The 20,043-nt window shown below is 44.8% G+C and overlaps 2 protein-coding genes across 2 annotated transcripts in view; one reads left to right on the top strand and one right to left on the bottom strand.

The window, feature by feature from the left end:
* The window catches only part of LOC308284374 (extracellular serine/threonine protein kinase FAM20C-like), a 97,128-nt gene that overhangs the window by 33,256 nt on the left and 43,829 nt on the right, over nt 1–20,043 (top strand). The window lies entirely within an intron of this gene.
* Nucleotides 8,980–10,440, bottom strand: LOC308284375 (mitochondrial-processing peptidase subunit beta-like; the record flags this gene model as incomplete). The annotated part of the gene is made up of 1 exon (XM_080724975.1): nt 8,980–10,440. The coding sequence occupies one exon, from the start codon at nt 10,438–10,440 to the stop codon at nt 8,980–8,982; it is 1,461 nt and encodes a 486-aa protein (XP_080581101.1).

The raw sequence follows: 20,043 nt of genomic DNA, 5'->3' as shown, positions 1-20,043 counted from the left end.
GTTCCTCCTCCTTCTCTTTCTCCTCTGCCCGGTTCATTCGTTATGTCTTTGGAGACGTTGGCCTGTCTCTTATGCGTAAAAGCTTTCCATCTGGCTCTCTCTCTCTCTCTTCTCTCTCTCGCCTCGTGAGCTGAACAAAAGCACAACGGATCGGGAGAACTCACCGAGTGTGAGCGGCCAAGAAAACCTCTAAAGCCCCCGCGAGTCCAGGGGATCCGCCGTTGATCCAAATCAATGATCCCTCCAATCTTTATACCTCCGCAACCTGCACCACTGCTGCTGTCTGTCTCTCTCTCTGTGTGTCTCTCTCTCTCTCTATCTGTCTCTTTCTCTGTCTGTCTCCATCTGTCTTCTTGTGTAGCAGTGAGATGCCATCATATGGTCCTCTTTTCTCCATATTTTGTGTTTTTTTTTTCCCTTTTTATCCCAAGATGTTGTAACCCATTTTTCACCCAGTGCCAATTGCCTAAACTGTAATCCTGGGCTCTGCTCTCCCTTAGCCAACATTGGGAGAGCCCCGAACTGAGCTCATGCTTCCTTCAGTGCATGAGGAGTGAGCAGGCCGCTTCTTATCACCTGACAGGTGGGAGCTTCCCCGGTTGGACGTACTGTAGCGCGGGGAAGGAACACGTTATTCCAACCAGTGACTTTCCACTCCATCAGGTGCCCGGCTGGCAATATAGAGACCAGGATTACTGCATGTTTTTTGTGAGGGTATCTACCCTTGGAGACATGGGGAGAACATGCAAACTCCACACAGAAAGGCCCTTTTACCAACCCCATCTAGGGGTTGGTCATCAGTGCCCATACCCATCTAGGGTATGGTAGACTCGCGTGGCCAGACTGTTGACGCCGCGATTTGGGAAATGCTCCCGTCAACAGTCTGGGGCACGGAAATAGAAACGATGAGTGCGAGATAAAGTGGATGTGACGCAACCGCTCCCTTGGTGCAGTAGCAATAACATGTCCTACGGTTATGTCTCCTTTCAGTATTTCTGGGGGCGTTATTTCGTCTTTCTCTGGTGTTATTGGTGTTACCTCCATGTTGTTTTCAAACGTTTTCTTAAACTAAACACCCATAACAAGAATAGGCCACTCGAATGACTTTGTCTGAGCTATTGTGTTTCTGTTATGTTTCCAATGGGACTACTAACAGTTCAGTGCAGCACTGGCTACTTCCGATACTCGCCGTTCCAGACTCTACATAGCATTCGGAGATTGTGGAATAGTTGTCTGGCTACGCGAGACTAAGGGTATGGGCACTGATGACGCGGAGGAGAGAACACGCCCCCCCCAGCGCCCACTGCGTCCCCTGGCGGGAATTGAACCCAGGACCTTCTAGCTGTGAGGCAACAGCTCTACCGACTGCGCCAGGGCTGGGGAACAATTGCCTACCTAGGGGGGGAAGGGGGAAAAAATGGAAGGGGGAGAGGGGGAGAAGGGGGAAGAAGGAAAAAAGAGGAGAAAGAGAAAAGGAAAGAGAAAACGAGCGTGGAAGGGATGAAAAATGCAACGGGCCAGTCTTCGTGTGCATCTCCCCAGTGATCTGTCCAAGTAGTTTATGAGTATATATTATAGATTCATGAAAATTGTGACTTTTGTCGATTTTAGGTATGGTTGGTGAGGATCCGAAGGTCGTGGGTTTGATTCCCACCTACGCCGGGTCAGGTGTTCGATTCCCACCTACGCCATGCAAAAATAAAACTCAATGAATGAAAGAAACGTCCTCATTGTTTTAACCATCTCTAAATGGACCACAAAATCAATGTTCTCACCATCATCTAACCTATTTGTACTATTGTATTACTACAATACAACATGTAGGCCTACGGTACATTGGCACATATTGACAGATGCCTGTTAAGTATAACCCTTGTGAGACTGTACTTCATTCATAGATGTATTGTACATCTATTTATATTCACTGGTGATAGATGTACATTGTACACAGTATATATGTATTATATATTCACTGTACATTTTATGTATTGTTATACTTATAATTATTATTATTTTATATAATTATATAACATAATAATTATTTTCTCTTATTCAGAGATCCACTGCAAATGCAGATCAGTATTTCAATGTATCTATTATTTCATCTTGGTTTGAAACAAATTCACTTAGAAGTACCTTGTATTTCATTCTAATGCTGCTGACATCTACACACATTTCTTTTAAAATCTTACTCTGTATGAGTTACAACAAACAAACATCAACAATATTATGACATCTGGACTTATTTCCAATGGGGATCAACAAAGTCAACCATTGAGGTAAAAGCATAACATATTTCATTAAGTAAAAAAATGCAACTGCATGAAAGGTAAATACAATTTTAATCTAAAAGATTCAAATACAACAGGGTATTAATCCCACATACAACATAAACATGGTGACAACAAATATATATGAATACATCATCACTCTTGGATGGAAACCCTGTATGTCCAAAACGTATTACTTATCACTTATTTCTTATCACTATTTAAAAAGTATCTAAAATAGTGAAAATAACTGATCTACAAGCTGACAACATGTCAACATCTTGTGGGCCTATAGATCTGCTAACATGGTGAAAATAGACAAATCTACACGCTGACAACACTTTGATGTGTTGTGGGCTTGTAGATCTGCTATTTTCACTACTTTTAAGCAACACTCATGTATGATAAAGTAGGGCATTCATTTACAATAAAATAAAAGGAATGGGACATGGTTTCTGCCTGACAGCGACAATATGTTGATGGCTCTGGTGGCATCACACTTTGCACAAGAATAATAAAACAAGTCTCAACGACATCACAAATTTAAGTAAGGGAAAGGCAAACATCTGCTCATTTATTTTTTGTTGTCTGCTAGTGACTCCTCCTTTGATATGGTGTCTGTATTTTTGGGCAGTTTACAGTATTGTGTCCTGTTTCCTGTGTTCTGAACTGGCCACTTTCTGCATGAATTTGCCTGCCGTGGAGGCACATCGCCTTTGGTGAAGAGGTGCAGAGAGAACAGCTGAGGTCTGGGAGACAGCAAAGGAGAAATAGAGAGAAATATGTATAATCAATACAAATTCAGTGTCACAGTGTCACACTATGTTTGCCTATGTGATAATACAGTATGCCCATCACACATCAGATCCCACCATGGCATTATCTTTTTTTAGCAGCCATCATGCAGGGGCCATCTATGTCTGTACACAGACATTTGTATGTGGCAAAGATTTACACACTATTATAATGTTCTTATTTTGATCATAAGATCCAATTACAGAATGTCAAGTCTCCATGCAGGTTTTCTTCAGAATATGTATGACACTGATATACTGGTTCTCAAATGTTTTATTTGCACAGACCCTTAACTCTGAGTGTCTTTATGTTTCTGGGTTTGATTGAATACTTTGTTAGCAGTTCACATAGGAAAAGCACAGTACAGTTCAGAATCAGATCCAAGGTCTACTAATAGGATTTAAACCCAAGAAAGCACAATGGCTTGTTTACATGTGGGTCCTTTTGTACAAAATTCATAAGAGAAACACATCTATATAAACAAATAATATGTTTGTTATGCTTTGTTGATGAGCCAAATGTAGTCCCCTTTTCACTTTCATTAACATACTAGGCTACTACATGTAAAGTTGTATATAACTCCTTATCATTAATGTTTCAATGACACTGAAAATAGCCTACCTTAAAAAATATAATAATAGCCTAATATTGCAATAGCAGGACAGCAACTTAGCTATGTAATCCATATGATCTATTAAACTGTCTTTACAAATAAAGCATTAACTAGATAGTATTGGCCAGCCAAGGATCAAATGAAAGACAGTAGCAGACACCATCACCATGCCTATTGCCTACTTGTTATTGTATGTATGGTAATGCATTTCCTGCAGTCTGCAGATGACCAGACCATGTCCATTACCATAGTAATTTGTAGAAGTCAAGAAACTTACCTTGAGTGTTAGGATAACAAAGCCAGTGTCAGCAAGTGTCCATTCATCCAAAGGTCTCTGAGTGACAATTGTTTGTTTTTAACGTCGGACGCTGCATTAAGAGAATGTGGCTTTCAACTTTCAACCGCTGTTCATAGCCCTCCCGTGTGGTTTCTATTTGCTGCTCTGTGCTCAGATGCGGTCTAGAGCCCGCCTACTGTATCCGGTAATGTGTAAGCCCACATTAAAGCAAGTAGCGTTTCCATATCCGCTCTGGCCCCAGACCGGAACAGCGACCCGAAAAGACGGCGCGTGATTGGTTGGAATCCCGCGAGGGACGTTGTGTTTTGATCGGGGGAGGGAGGGGAGGGGAGGAGAAATGAAAAAGGAGTCCGGCGATTTTATTGGCAGACGGACGGACGTGCGACGGGAGGCGTTCTGATTGGAAAGAAACCACCGCGGGGGAGATCTTCCATTGGCGACAATTGAACTCGCTCTCTTTTTATTTGGACGCGAGGAGCCCCGCGGTTGGCCAGTAAAGGAGGAAGCGAGGTAGGCGAGCGCTCGCCGGGTAGCGCCACCGTTCCCCCTACCTATTGTGTTTTTGAGTAAATGAACGCCCTACTTGATCATATTAACTTCAGTATCACGCAAAAGTATCACAAGTAGGCTTATAAGGGGCCAGCATTACCTGAAATATAACAGGGAGCAAGTCCATGCAGGGCTTTAAAAGTAATAAGTACAATCTTTTAAGAGCGCTCTGTTCAAATGGAGGAGGGATGCCAATGTATTGCTGTATTATACTCTCAAGATTTAAATGATTTTTAAACACCTGCTTTAGGGTACTTAATTTACAAGAAGTCTACACAATTAGAGTACTGTAGATGTAGATTTTTTTTTTTTTTTTTGATCGACGGTGGGCTGCATCTCCTTTGGCACCACACATTAATACAGCATGGAATAGTGGACAGAATCTTTACCCAAAGATAACAAAACATTCTAAGCATTTGGGTCTGAGAGGATAACTCTCATCAAATGGTGGTCCGTGGCTCAAATGCCGAATACATAGTGGACCTTGATATAAAACAGGTTAAGTAGCAGAGTGCTATAGAGGAACAGCCATAGAGTTATAATAAGAATAGAGAGGACACCGGATATCCCCGCCCGTCCACTTGCATTGAGTTGCTCACCCAGCGCATGAAGCGTACTTCCGTGTTTGAGACGCCTCTGAAACGTGACGTAGTGGGGCTTCTATTTGACTTCTGTGACGCGCTTTGCGTCATAGTTTGTGTTCATGGACGCGCTCGGGCTCTAATTCATGAACGCGCGTCGTTCATTACGGTTCATGATTAGAAGCCCCAACTGCAGTACCTCAAACGGCCACCATGTCCATTTTGCTTCAAAGCTCCCCCAGGGTTCTGGGGGCTTGGGAACAGCAGACAGACTGACAGAGCACTGCGCTGCGGTGTGGCGTGGTGTGGTGTGGTGTTGGTGTTTAGTCTTCTAGCGCTCTGCACCGCGGGGTCAGCGGAGTTAACGGTTTCTTTATACTCTTCCCAGGAGAAATGTAAGAATGCTGTTGGCTCGCATGAGCTGGACGAGAGAGCACACACAGACGCACTGCACTGCTTATATCTCTCTCTCTAGGTTTGTGTGTGTGTGTGTGTGTGTGTGTGTGTGTGTGTGTGTGTGTGTGTGTGTGTGTGTGTGTGTGTGTGTGTGTACAGTATGTGCGTGCGTGATCTTCTTTTGCATTAGGCTTACTAGTAGGAGAAGATTCATGTTGGGGGTTAAAATGAGACAGTTTATAGGTTAGGTTTATAGGGCTAATAAAGGGTCATGACTGATTTATAGATGGTTGTGAGCCAGTGCAGCGATGCATTGTGAGCTTATAGATCGGCCGTTTTTGGGCTTTAGGGTTGAATCCTATAAAATGTTGATGTCAGTATGCAAAGTGCGTGTGCATGTCTGTGTGTGTGTGTGTGTGTGTGTGTGTGTGTGTGTGTGTGTGTGTGTGTGTGTGTGTGCGTGTGCATGTGCGTGCGCGTGCGTGCGTGCGTGCGTGTGTGTGTGTGTGTGGTGTAGACAAACGTGTCAAAGTGGATGAAGCTTGTTACTCCAGACAGCTGTCAGCACAGCTGCAGCTCATGCATGTGCGTGCACACACACACACACACACACACGCACACGCACACGCACACTCACACTCACTCACACACACACACACACACACACACACACACACACACACACACACACACACACACACACACACACACACACACACACACACGCTGCAGGGGTTACAGGGTTCATGCACCCTCCCTCACCCTGCGCCGGTGAACAGAAGAACTGTCAGAGGCTTTTGTGTGTGTGTGTGTGTGTGCGTGCGTGCATGTGTGTGCACTTGCGTGTGCGTGTTCCACCAGATAGGTGTACTGTATTGTACTGTACACTCCTTGCTCTTGGTCCAAACTGACCACATTCATTTTGCTATTACATCATCATGTGTGATCTCCCCAGCCAACTTCCAAGTATAGGACTTTAATTAAATAGAGGAGAAAGACAACAGCTTCTGTTTAAATGTATTCCCTCCTCCCATGTAGTAGCATACTGCTATATCGTCGCTGTCAGTTACAAAACTCTTATATCCATATGTCTCGAACTTTAGCCAAAATAAATAGCTGATCTACAAGCTCACAACGCCTCACACTGCGAGGCGCTGTGAGCTTGTAGATCAGCTATTTTCGGCAAAGAGGTTTGGTGTAGAGAGCACACTACTGTAAGTACATAGTGAAAGTTTATTATGTATTGACGGTTCAAGTGGTTAACTATCTGAAAACACAAATTGACATGAATCCAAAATACACTGATGATCGTGCTGTCAAACGATGAAACTATATGGAATCTATGAAATAGTTGTGGGGGTCCCTTCTTCATCTCTCTCTCAACTAAGGGGACCTTGGCTTGAAAAGGTTGAAGACCCCTGTCCTACACTATATATAAAGTTTCTCGGCGGTCATGGAGCCTCACACAAAAGCATAACAAAGTAGAAGATCTGCAAGCTCGAAGCGTGGCACGAAGCGTGAGTTATGATCATGAAAAAAAAAACAGTTTTGGACATACTGTATGAGGAGGGAATCATGTCCAGACATGCGGTGTTTGTGCTCAGCATTTATTTATGCCCCATGACATTCAAACTAAGGCTGGGCGATATTAGGAAAACCTTTGATATTCGATAATGTTGTTGAATACCAATATATTGATATCAATATTACTCACGATATTAGTAAAAACATTGCATTATATTGTTTTTAATGTTTTTCTGCTTTAGGTCCACTGCCTGCCTAACCCAGATAATGAATAGCATATCCATGCATGCACACTGCACAGTACACATAGAATAAAGAAATATTTCCATTTTCCAACAATGGTTTTATTGAAACAACCACACCTGGTTACAGATAGACTGCTTTTTTGCATGTGCTATGTGCATGCTTAGTGTGTCTGTTCATTAATTTGACACATACAGTACACCAATACCTCATTTCAAGCCGTCTTCGTCGATATATATACCATGCATGTTGATACCTCGATATAGGTATATTTTCGATAAATTGCCCAGCCTTAATTCAAACCCATCCACCTTTTTCCGCTTTGTTCAGACACTGTGTCCTCTGAGTTTTTAGCACATTATGCGATGCAACGCAAGTCACGAGTGCGGTCTATTATAGCCAACACTAACTCGGGACTCCTGAATCCCTGCCCTCCTGTCTAACATCAGGGCCTTGAGCTCTACAGGTGTTGTTAGCCAAGCTGTCTACGTAGGTGGTGCTCCTCTTCTTGCCTTTCCTGGCATTAACCTGGGTTGGCTGCCATAGTGTCAATTTGCTTGCCTCTAGTTATGGGTACCTGATAGACACAGTGCCCTGCCAGCCGTGACTGACTGACTGACTGACTGACTGACTGACTGACTGACTGACTGACTCACTGATACTAACTACTCAAGTTTGTTTTCTTATGTAGCAGGTTTGCCCTACAGGGCCTACACCATACAGTATATAAGGTTTCTCGGCAGTCACACAGCGTCCAGCAGCCCTTCACATTAAACACTGAACCCCATGACCCCCCTGCATCTTGGCATTTGTCGACTTCTCCGAGAAACTTCTCCGGCGGTTGGGAGGGAGGGAGGGAGGGAGGGAGGGAGGGAGGAGGGAAGGAGGGGGTTTCATCAGTGCCTGTTGCTCCGCCTGGCATCAGAATGCCCTCTCAGTCATCACAGCCACTCTGTGAGCATGTGGTGCACAATGCAAGGATTAACGTTCTCACTCCCCACGGCTGATCTGAAGTCATTTGGAGTCTATAGAAGTCAGCATGCGTGTCTTCAATGGAAGCATGTCACTCACCGAAAATACCAGATCTACGAGAGCTCACAACGTGCCACACTATTTTCGTTTTTTTAAAGATGATTATTATTATTATTTTTTTTTTTTATGACCAGTATGGCGGCCTAAAGGCGAGAAGCGCTGACGGCACAGTTGCAAAGCAGGATTTTTTATTTTATTTTATTGAAATTAAAGGTGAAAAAATACAGAAACACTTAAATATTGAGTTTGTAATGTTTTGTTTGTTTTGTTAGCTCTGGCATCATGCTCTGATGTCACTGTGATGTCAGGGGAACCACTCAACCAGAATGGGTTTGCCGCTCTGACATCACGCTCTGGCTTCACTGTGATGTCACACTAACAGAATCCCTTTCATGCCCATATATGGAGTTCCCTGATGTCATCAATATTAATGATGCCCTGTTAGAGAGATCCCTGTGATGCCTGTGGGAACAAATCCCTTTTATGCCCATATATGGAGATATGGAGATCCCTCTGATGCCAGGGAAACAAATCCCTTTTATGCCCATATATGGAGATCCCTGACCTCCCTTTAGGGCGAGGTCGCTTGTCGCCCTGAGGCGTCTTACTAGTATACATCCTGTACATTTTCGATTCTTGTAATTGGAAGCAATGACATCATCTTGTGCCTGTGTTCATTTAAGTTCTCATCCAGTACATCCCACTACGGATCCGGTTGTAGTCTGGGAGCTGTTCAATTGGACCTACCGCTGCGATGGCGGGCTCCTTGCCACAGATGTATTTTGTGCACACTTCTTTGATGGTCCTGGCATCTACGGCATCGATTCTGGCCTCCAGCTCATGCAGAGGTATCCTGCGGCCGTAGCACAGCATCTGCCTGCCGATGTCCTCGCAGATAGCGGTGGATCCGTCGAGATGCAGAAGCATGTTGGTCTTTAGAAGATTCTTTGCCCTCGCCACTTCGCTCTCCGTCGCGCTCGTGCACAGCGACGTCCACTGCATCTGGGTGAAGTGCATCATGTCGCGGACGGTGCCGGGCTCGCACACCATGTAGAGACCCCACAGGCCCGTGTCGGTGTAGCACGTGTTGAAGGACTGGAAGCTGTGGCACAGGTTCCCCTGACGGGCCGCCAGGGCCAACTTGCTGGACAGGTTTACGCCTCCGCCGAGGGAACGATCCCAGTTCCCTATCAGAGTGTTGGCCACCATGAGAGGCAAGCTGTCCGGGTGCGACCAGCCTACAGCCTCCATAGCGATAGCGATATGAGCCAGAGGCATTTTGTCGTCTCGCACGCGGATCTCACTCCCTGTGAACCTGCACGGCGGCAGTGCTGGGGCTTCTTCTCCCTTGTATCCGGCCGGAAGCTCGCCAAAGTGATACTTGGCCAAATCGAGAAGCTCGTCGTGCGAGACTCCACCGGCGGCGGCTAGCACTATTCTGGGCCCGTTGTAGTGAGTGTTAATGTATTCTACGAGATCTCCCCTGTCGATGGTCTTGATGTTCTCTGTGGGGCCCAGGATGGTCCTGCCCAGCGCCGACCCCTGGTACGCAGTGGCGTGAAGATGGTCAAAGACCACCTCCTGCAGGTTGGTCTCCACCTCCTGCATCTCCCGCAGGATGACCCCTCGCTCGCGCTCCATCTCCGCCGCGCCCAGCGTGCTGTTCTGGACGATGTCGGCCAGGATCTCCACGGCTCCCGGCAGGTCCTTTGAGAAGGCTTTGGCGTAATACACGGTCTGCTCCCTCGACGTGTAGGCATTCAAGTGCGCCCCCAGGTTTTCAATCTCCAGCTCCAGATCGAGTTGGGAGCGCTTTCCTGTACCCTTGAATGCCATGTGTTCCAAGAAGTGGGCCGTGCCGTTGTTTCGTTCGTTCTCAAAACGACTGCCGGCGTCTATCCAGAGACCCACTGTGCATGTAGGGAGACCAGAGTCTTCGGAAACGACGCGTAGTCCATTCTCCAAGGCCGCCACTTTGGTTTCAGGGACATTCAGGACCACGCGACTCACAGCTTGAGCTTGAGCTGACAGACGTCTGTGTGATCCAATGGGCCTGCTTAAGATGTCTGTTTTAAACAAGACCCTCTGAACCAGACACCTCCTCCCTGCGGACGCGAGTCGCCGTAAGGAGGCTGCCATGTTGTTTGTTATCTAAGCAGGAGTTAAACTATTATTAATCTGGCTGGTCCAGTCATCATTATGATGTCAGAATATGTCAGCTATATCCATATCTGGAGACTGTGGTCAGATGTAGATGTAGTAGTATTGGCCAGCTCCATATATGGAGATGTCTTGACCATATATGGAGCGTGACATGAGGCGTGATGGATCGATGGACGGACAGACGGACAGACAGACAGACAGACAGACAGACAGACAGACAGACAGACAGACATGATCTGCTGGTTTGGTTTTCATACTAAATGTGATATACGGTCGCAATAACACTTAAACATCGTAATTCTATTATGCTAATTGTTTAGGAAACAGCGCTAGTGTGGATGACATCTTTCACACTGTTACACGAATCACAGATCTGGACCTATAACAAAGTTTTAATTGTGAGGTTTATGTTTTTCTATAATCTCTGTTCTCTCGTCTTTTGCGTGTTGTATGACTACAGACTACACAGTGCACAAGGGTGTATGTGCAGTTAAATCCCTGTGTTATGTCCATGTTGCATTTGTCTAGTTTTAGTTCTCTTTTCTAGGCTAAGTCCCAGTTCTATAGCCTGTCAGGTGGCGAATGGGAAGCATGCACAGATATAGTATGGGTAACACAGACAGGCCGGTCGGAGCGCGTCGTCGTTGATGGAGCAAAAGCGTTGCCAAATAGGCGGTCACAAGACAATAAGAGCAGAACACAGACTGAGCAAGTAACATGTATTCAAACTAGACCAGGTCAACCTGGTTGTGCCAGACCCCGGTTCTGCCAACCCCCTGTCTGTCATCATCATTTATGACATCATGCCTTTTGTAGGCATGTCATCATCATGTCATCATCATATATACCCTTTATACAGAAAACCCGGACAGACCGACATTTGCTTATGTAGGCCTACCCATTTCATGGGTCTGGCAAAAAGAGTGGATAAAAACAAACAGCACCTACAAACGAAAAGAGAGAGAGAGAGAGAGAGAGAGAGAGAGAGAGCGAGAGAGAGAGAGAGAGAGAGAGAGAGAGATAGATTAAGGAAAGAAACACTGGGTCAACAGTATATCGTCGCTGTCGGGAAGAAACCTAATTTCTTTCGTAAATAAACACCCTACTTTGTCACACTGAAGCAACACATTTTGAACTTTCTGATCTGCTACTTTTGCTATTTTAGAATTTGAATCCTGAATAGTAACACTCTTGGACATATGAGGTTTCCACCCGACAGAGATGATAATATGTGTCTGATGCAAGGTATGACGGCGTTCAAAGAGTTTATGCAATGTCTCCCATGCCTTACAGGTGTGGGTTTAATAGCAGCGCGTCTTCAGTTCAAACATTCGCTTAAATCCAGCGATGTTAACTCGACTGTGACAGTAACAGAGGTATTGCGAGATGCATAGAGAGAGAGAGAGAGAGAGAGAGAGAGAGAGAGAGAGAGAGGATGGAAGCCAGGGACGTGCTGGCCATTGGGAAAAGCGGGACAACTCCCGAACGGGCAGTTCATTCCAGGCCGGCCATTAGGAAAAAAATAAAAATAAAATGTCGGCCTTCGTTCCATTTTGGGGGCTGGGTGGCCAACAAAGTAAATCGTCACTGTCGGGCAGAAACCTCGTATCTCCAAGTTTGAAATTTGTACATTTTTTTCGCAAAGTAAAGCCCTGCTTCATCATACAAGGCCGTTGCACAAAAGTAGTGAAACTGCAGATCTACAAGCACACAACGCCTCGCACCGCGAGGCGTGTGCTTGTAGATCGGCTGTTTTAAATAATTCTTTAAACGATAAATACAAAACAAACGGTTTTGGACATACAAGGTTTCCACCGGACAACGACAAAATATAACTCATGTAATTGGCCCACTGGCTTGTCACTTGTCATGATCTGAAATGGCAAATCTTTGAGTAGCAGCAGCGCTATAGAGAGACATCTCTCTCTATAGCGCGCAATGAGGGCCTCTCCAACTCTTTTTCCCGGGCTGAATCAGGGGCCCAGCATGTCCCTGATGGAAGCAGTCCACGGTGACCCAGTTTCTTCTGCCGGCGTTGAAGTACTTCTCAGAGGTGGTGGCAGGCAAAATCATGAGTTGTAGAAGATTCCTCCTGTAGGGATGGATCAATATGAAAATGTCATGTAACGATTATTGTGACCAAAGGAATTCGCGATTTACGATATTATCAAAATCAAAATATCCCCAACATCCATTTTCTCTGGGGGCAGAATGTTTGCCCAAAACCTACTGACTCCCAACGCGTCACAATGTGCGTTGTGAGCTTGTTAGATCAGAGATTTGGTAGAGTGGGAAAAAAAGAGTGTATCTAGTACGTTATTTCTACCAAACGAAGAGGGTTTAAATGGTAACGGATACGCAGCTCGGCAAATAGGTGAATTTATCCCAGTGCATGACGTAGGATAATGTCATGATGACATTTAAATCTCCACAATGTGATTATTGTGAGTGTTTTCAGCGCTGTGAGCTTTGTAGATATGACAAATACACGTACAAAACACTATATGTGCCAAGGAGAACAGATAACGATGGCAGTGAATGACACCTCATTTCCATGGGGATTTACATTTTTGCCCGTCTCGTGAGAGATGTTTTTTTTCCCAAGCATATTCTGAAAGAACCCCCGCGATAAACATCTTTTAATGGATGGTGTCAGGGCACTCCACATTCTGCTGGCATCCTCAGGAAATCTCTGATCAATACATGTACAGTACGTGACACACATTTCTTTCTTCTCCCCTTAAAACAAACGCCCCCAAGGCTTCTTTACAAGACCCCCCTTTTTTATCTTTGCTCTATCTTCTGCCTCATTTAGCACGTTCCAGCACGCTGTATTTCCATATCCTATGAATTATGCATGACGTTTGATCTTCCAGAACAATGGGGTTAAAATCGACAAGAATAGACACAAACCAAAACGCACCCGACCAAAACAACAACAACAACAACAAGGCAAGTCACCTTCCTCATTGTGTCGGGTGCTGTCGGGTTACGGGAGGGGGGGATGGGCGGAGTAGCGCTTGTTTTGTTTCACTCAATTTAAATGGTAAATGACGTGGTCGATATGGCGCCTTTACAGTCACACACCGACTGCAGAGGAAGGCACCGACCTGCACATCGGGAGCAGTTCGTTAGGGGGTTCAGTGTCTTGCTCATGCAACCTCGCCCTAAAGCATACATGGGCAACTGGCGGCCCGGGGGCCACATGCGGCCCCCACCTTCACTTAATGCAGCCTGCAGGTTGATGCCGGAATACTGATATATTATTGATTTCAGCTGTTACAATTCCAAACATGACCTGCTTTAATTCTGTATAGTAGTATAAAAAATTATTTTTTTACGTCCAATGTATTTGTATTTAGGTTCATAACGTTAACATGAGTATATAACTAAATGCGTTTGAAATTAAATCAAAATGTTATATTTCAGGATTCCAATTAAGAAATAACAAAACAATTATTCAGGATTCCAATTCAAAAGAAGCAAAAATAGCCGACCTACAAGCTCAAAACGCATCGCGATGCGTTTTGAGCTTGTAGATCGGCTATTTTTGCTTCTTTTGTATGCAATACTAGAATGACAAATGTGGCCCTCTGGAGTGAAGGTGGAAATATAGTGGCCCTCACCATCATCAAAGTTGCCCACCCCTGCCCTAAAGGGTGAGGTCGCGCCAATTCATGGCCATCTGCAGTGATGTATATGGGACCAGTTACTCACTATATGGAGACATGTCCATATATGGGCATTCCCAGATATGTCCTTAATATTGATAACATAATGTCCTTAATAATGTCCTTACCATTGATAATATAGGAATCTCCATATAAGGGCATAAAAAGTATTAGTAAAGCCAAGCAGGGCCTTGGCGAGTTAGGGCCTGGGGATCTCCATATATGGTCATAAGGGAGTAACCTAACAGGGCATCATCTGGGAATGCCCATACTGTATATGGACGTTTTATTTATTTTATTCTTTATTAATATATATATCCATATACATGTATGGACTTAATATTAACATTTTTGGCCTGGGATTGATGACATCAGAAATCTCCGATAGGGATTTTGTTTCTGGGAATGACCATATATGGATTTTAATTGTGTTTTATCCTTTATTAATAATAATATGCATCCATATACATACAATATGTTTTATGCCCATACATGGAGATCCCTATCTGAACCAGCCACACAGATAATGGCCATGCCTTTGCCATCTGGCCAGTGATGTATATCAATGACATCAGAGATCTTCATATATGGGCATAAAATGGATCACTGGGATATCACCTTTGATGTCACAGTGACAGTATGAATATCCCGGGTTTGATCTTTGATGAGGTGATGTCACGTGACATCACTTCCTGTACGAAAGCAAAGAAGGTCTCAGCAAGAACAGTCAGCCCACACCACGGTCCATGCGCCATGACACTTTGGGTGGCCAAACTTGCAACGGAAGCTCGATGAATAACATTGGCGTCTATGAGCTTCAGCTGGGACAGCTCATGAACAAAAAAATATTCTGAACGATTGAGACCTTTGTTGTATAATCGCTCCAGGAATACAAAAGAAGACATATCACAGGTATTTTTACAATCACTTGCTTTTCGATGTGCACGGTACATAATGTTATTGAGGCACCTAAACAGCGGCGGCGGCCGTTTCTGTCTCGGAGCTATCGCGAGATTTGGATTCCAGACAGGGAATGGTGGAGAGTCTCGCGATACTATCTAGTTCAGAAACGTAAATTGTGCTCTTTAGATGCCTCTATAATGTTATACAGTGTACTCACCGAAAAGCAACACAACACAAAACAATGTGTCACATGTCTTCTTTTATATTCCTGAGCTGAGTGTTTTATGAAGGTCTCTATTGTTCAGAATTATTTTTTGTTCATGAGCTGTCCCAGCTGAAGCTCATAGACGCAATGTTATTCATCGTTATTCTTCCGTTGCAAGTTTGGCCACCCAAAGTGTCATGGCGGATGGCCATGGAGCCTAAAATGACGTCGGTGTCCATTCCTTCTTTGATCTTCCTTGTACGAAAGGAAGGGCGGAAGGACAAGCTACAACATTTCTCATGGTATACATTTCTCATGGTAATTAATGCTGCGTTTATATTGCGTTTGCTCTGTGACGTCAGACCTGTTTTTTTTTCCAAACACCATGATTTTGCAGGTAAAAAAAAAACTAAACAAAATTGTATTAATGCTATAGATAGAGAGTATGCAGAGTGCAACTTAAGATTTAACCACATTAATCGCGCGCACACACACACAAACACACACACACACACACACACACACACACACACACACACACACACACACACACACACACACACACACACACACACACACACACAGAAAGCCGTGGGTTTGTGCAGTGCAGACAGTCAGCATGCAGCGCCCCCTGACTCCTCCCCTGACATCTCTCTCCTTTTTACCTTTCTTCCTTAGAATTCTACTTTTATTATACGGCAGTGGTTGGCTCTTCAGGAGGCTTTAAGATAGAAAAAAAAACCTTTTAGACCCATAGTGCAACAATGGAGGTGCCCGTTGGGTACTGGCCTACTCAGGAACGAAAAGGGAATGCATGGCCCAGCTTGTTATGCGTTACCAGTTACACACGTTCTCAGAGTACCCGTTGTAAACTTCTGTCGGTCTGAATGCGTCCCTTTTGTATCCATTCATGGACGTCTCTGTATCTGTCTGTCCTTGTCTCTCGCATGCCCATACATGGAGATCTCTGATGTTATTTACAAGTTACAATTTAGTCATTTAACATGAGACATTGTCAGACATGCAGCACTTCGTGTCACACAGACATGACAGTAAACAGGACACATTGCTGCGACAGCAGGTTTACTGCTACTGTATCTACTAGGGATGCGAAGATATACCGGTACGGATCGTAATCGCGATACAAACGTCCGCGATACGGTTGAATCGGTTCATTCAGTGTGTACCGGTACAATAGACGGCCGAAATCGTGATGGATCGTACCGTGAGTGTCTGGATCGGTAAATTCCGCGATTGTATCGGTTCTTCCATATAGTATTTCATTCTATCCTGTGTTTCCGAGGCGCCATGAATGCACCATCATCAGCCGTTCAACCCCCTCCCCAAAAGCCAGTCTTTAACGCGAGCTGCGACTCGGACAGACGGACAACATCTGCACTCTGCATGCAGGCAACCAGGGAGACAGACAGTGCAGCGAAATGCGAGTGAATCAACACTGACGAACTAGCAGCCCCACGGGTTAAAAAGATGCAAGATTAGTTGTACAGTACTTAGCTTTATAACATCCAAGTCCGCTGCGCTGATTGTTGTCACAGAGTAGCACAGGCTGATCGAGTGATATGTAATCAACAGCCGTTTCTTAGCGAATCTCCGACGGACAATTGATTGAGATCATCTTCTGCGCTATATTAAAACTCACTTAGCGCCGAGCGACTTTCGGGGCGACTAACTAATGATGGCGTTTAGTGCCGAGCGACTCGGAGCGACTTTTATATAAAAGCATTGTTTAAGCTTTTAATTTGGGTTGATAGACGGAGCGGAACGGTTAGCTTACCTTCGACTAGCATACAGATGAAAACCGTGAAAAAAAAGGATACGATTATGACGTCACCTTTAAGCCATAGCTTCCTGTTTACGTAGGCCTCTGTTAGCCGCTAGGCTCAATGCAAACCATCCGACCCTCACGTAGCTTCACTAGGTCGGATTTTGATTCGGAAACTTTCTGTGTGGCATCTATATACGTTCCGATGCCCATACCAATGGTGGTTTGAGACGATCAAGCACGAATTGAGCAGTATTGAGCTCAAATGGCGGCCCGCGGCCTGTCCATTGAATGTCAATGGAGAGCATGTCATTGTACCATCCTGTTATGTCCTGAACCTCCTTTTTTATTCTGACTTAACATGGGACCATGGAAAGTCTATGGGCTATGGCTCACTCTAGTGGTCATCTTGTGGCATTCGCAGGCACGTGTACCTGGTTATGTAATGTGATTTTGGGGATTCAATATAGCTATTTCCTGGCGTTATAAGCGCAGATTCATATTGAAATCTGGCTCGCTCGGCGCTAAGTGAGTTAACTGCACACACACAACAACAATGTTGCTGGGTGTTGTAGGACTACTGCTTGCGTTTAAAACAAAGTATTTGTCACTGTTCTACAACTTTCCTGTTGATGCAAGCAACTCTCTCACTTTCTCTGCTGCTAGTTCTGCTAAAGAAGCCTAATTTATACATCGCAGTACAAGGGTGTCGCACCTAAAATAGCAGACCTACAAGCTCACAATGCGTCGTGGATGCGACGCGCTGTGAGCTTGTAGGTCTGTTTTAAAACATTTGGCTATAAAAATTGCATAATCCTGGATTAAATATAATATAATATAATAAATATAATATAATATAATAATACAAACCAGGGAGGGACTTTATTGTTTTTCAGGTCAAGGACCCCTTAGCTCAGACAGAGATCAAGCAGGGACCCTCGCTGTAGGCTAGGCATTATAGCCTACTGTATCACACAAATATTTGGCAGGCCCCCTGTAATAACCCTGGATTGGGGTCCCTGACTCCCAGTTGAAGACATATAGGCCTACTAATAATGACATAGGCCTTCTATATGATTAGTTATGAAACAATTCTACAATAGCCAGCAGCTTTGTGTTCTCCCAGAATACTATAGGCCTATGTTGGGTTGTTAGACAGAGCCTAGTACTACAGTGAAACAATAAATTGCCTTGAATTTAAATTTCATACATTTTTAGTCGCTATGTTTTGTAAATTTTGGGATTTGGGCTTGAATCGTGGTGAATCGTGAATCGTATCGCATCGTATCGGGAACAGGGGTGGATCGCGATGTATCGTATCGGCAGGATTTCAATGTATCGCAATTATATCGTATCGCTAGCAGTGTATCGAGGTCCGTATCGTATCGCCTCAGTGGTCGAGATTCGCATCCCTAGTATCTACAACAGTGAAAGTGGATGTTGGGATTTCAAATCATATTACCAAGGGCAAGCATAAGAATAGAAAACTGTACAGAACCCAGGATTATTGCAGAAGGTTGGATGGATGCATGGATGGATGGATGGATCAATCGACATTCCTTTAGATAGTCTACACCAGTAAGACTCCCTAATCGGGAGATAAGCGACCATCAGGTCACATGTATACACACTGCAAAAAGCAATCTCATGGTGGCGCTAGAAGAGGGGAATGTGAGAAATCAGGGGGCGGAGGTTGTGGTTTGCCAGCCAAGGAGTGTTTGTGCAAAGTTTGGCATGGATAGGGGCAACGGTGCCGGAGATAAGACTAGGGCCAAAAGTGTGACGTGACGTGACGTGACGTGACGTGGTGGACAGACAGACTGACGGAGGGACAGACAGTCGGTGGAGGTTTTCATAGTAACTTCCAACCTGACGGTTGCAATAATTACGTCACCACCCAATGGCATCACAACATTGTCATCACAACCAATGTAACTGTCCTTTAAAAGTAAACGTCCAATTAGCAAAGTGCCATTCAACGACTTGCTACTTATCCTGTAGATTCGTTGAGCTGATTCAGGCTGCTGTTGCTGTGTGAGATGATTCACTGGACGATCCACCTGAAAGGAGGACCTAAGGATTACTGTCATGCTGCTGTGGTAGTCAGATACAAACTCTACTCATTTGGAGGGTTCAACAGGGATCAGATTGAAGTCCACATCTTCAACACAGTGTCTTTGCGTTGGAAGAAGTTGCCCCCAGTGACAAATGGAAGAGGAGAAAGTCCCATTGAGGTTCCCTCCGGGCGCTGCATTGGCCACACAGCTGTGCTGGTAGAAGAAATTGTCTACATTTGGGGGGGGGGATCTTTACTGCAATGTGCTTTATGCCTTTAATGTTGACATCCACAGCTGGTTCAAACCCAATATTTCTGGGACTATTCCAGAAGCAAGGAGGCTCCACTCAGCCTGTGTCCTGGAGAAAGTCATGTATGTGTATGGAGGACACACCCTGATGAATGTATATGATAATGACATGTACAAGTTGGACACCACCATAATGGTCTGGTCTTTAATTAACACCAGAGGAACTCCACCACCTGATTCAGCAGATCACTCATCTGCCACCATCATCGGGACAAAGATGTTTGTATTTGGGGACTGCGGGAGCAGCTCCTACAACAGCATCAGAGTGTTTGACACAGAGACCAACTGCTGGCTGAGCATGACCTCTGGACACCTTATCCCAGAACGACGCAGGGCTCATTCAGCCTTTGCCTACAACGGGGAGCTTTACATATTTGGTGGCTGCGGGAACCAGTACTTCAATGATCTGTGGAAATTCAGTCCAGAGACCTTTTCCTGGAAGCAGGTTGAGCCCAAGGGGAAACAACGCCCGTGCTGGATACGTTGGATGTGCTGTTGCATGGTGGGAGATCGTATCATCATCCATGGAGGATACAAAGGACGCAACCACGTTTCTGGTGACCTGTACGTCCTAGACTTAAATCCCAGCCTGAAGATGTTATGCAAGCTATCAGTCACTCAGCATGGTCTGGAGCAGTCTGAACTGCCACA

Source organism: Nannobrachium achirus (assembly GCF_963921795.1).
Source record: "Nannobrachium achirus genome assembly, chromosome: 4".
Taxonomy (NCBI): Eukaryota; Metazoa; Chordata; class Actinopteri; order Myctophiformes; family Myctophidae; genus Nannobrachium; species Nannobrachium achirus.
The sequence above is the reverse complement of the archived record's forward strand: the minus strand, read 5'-3'. Positions and strand labels throughout refer to the sequence as shown.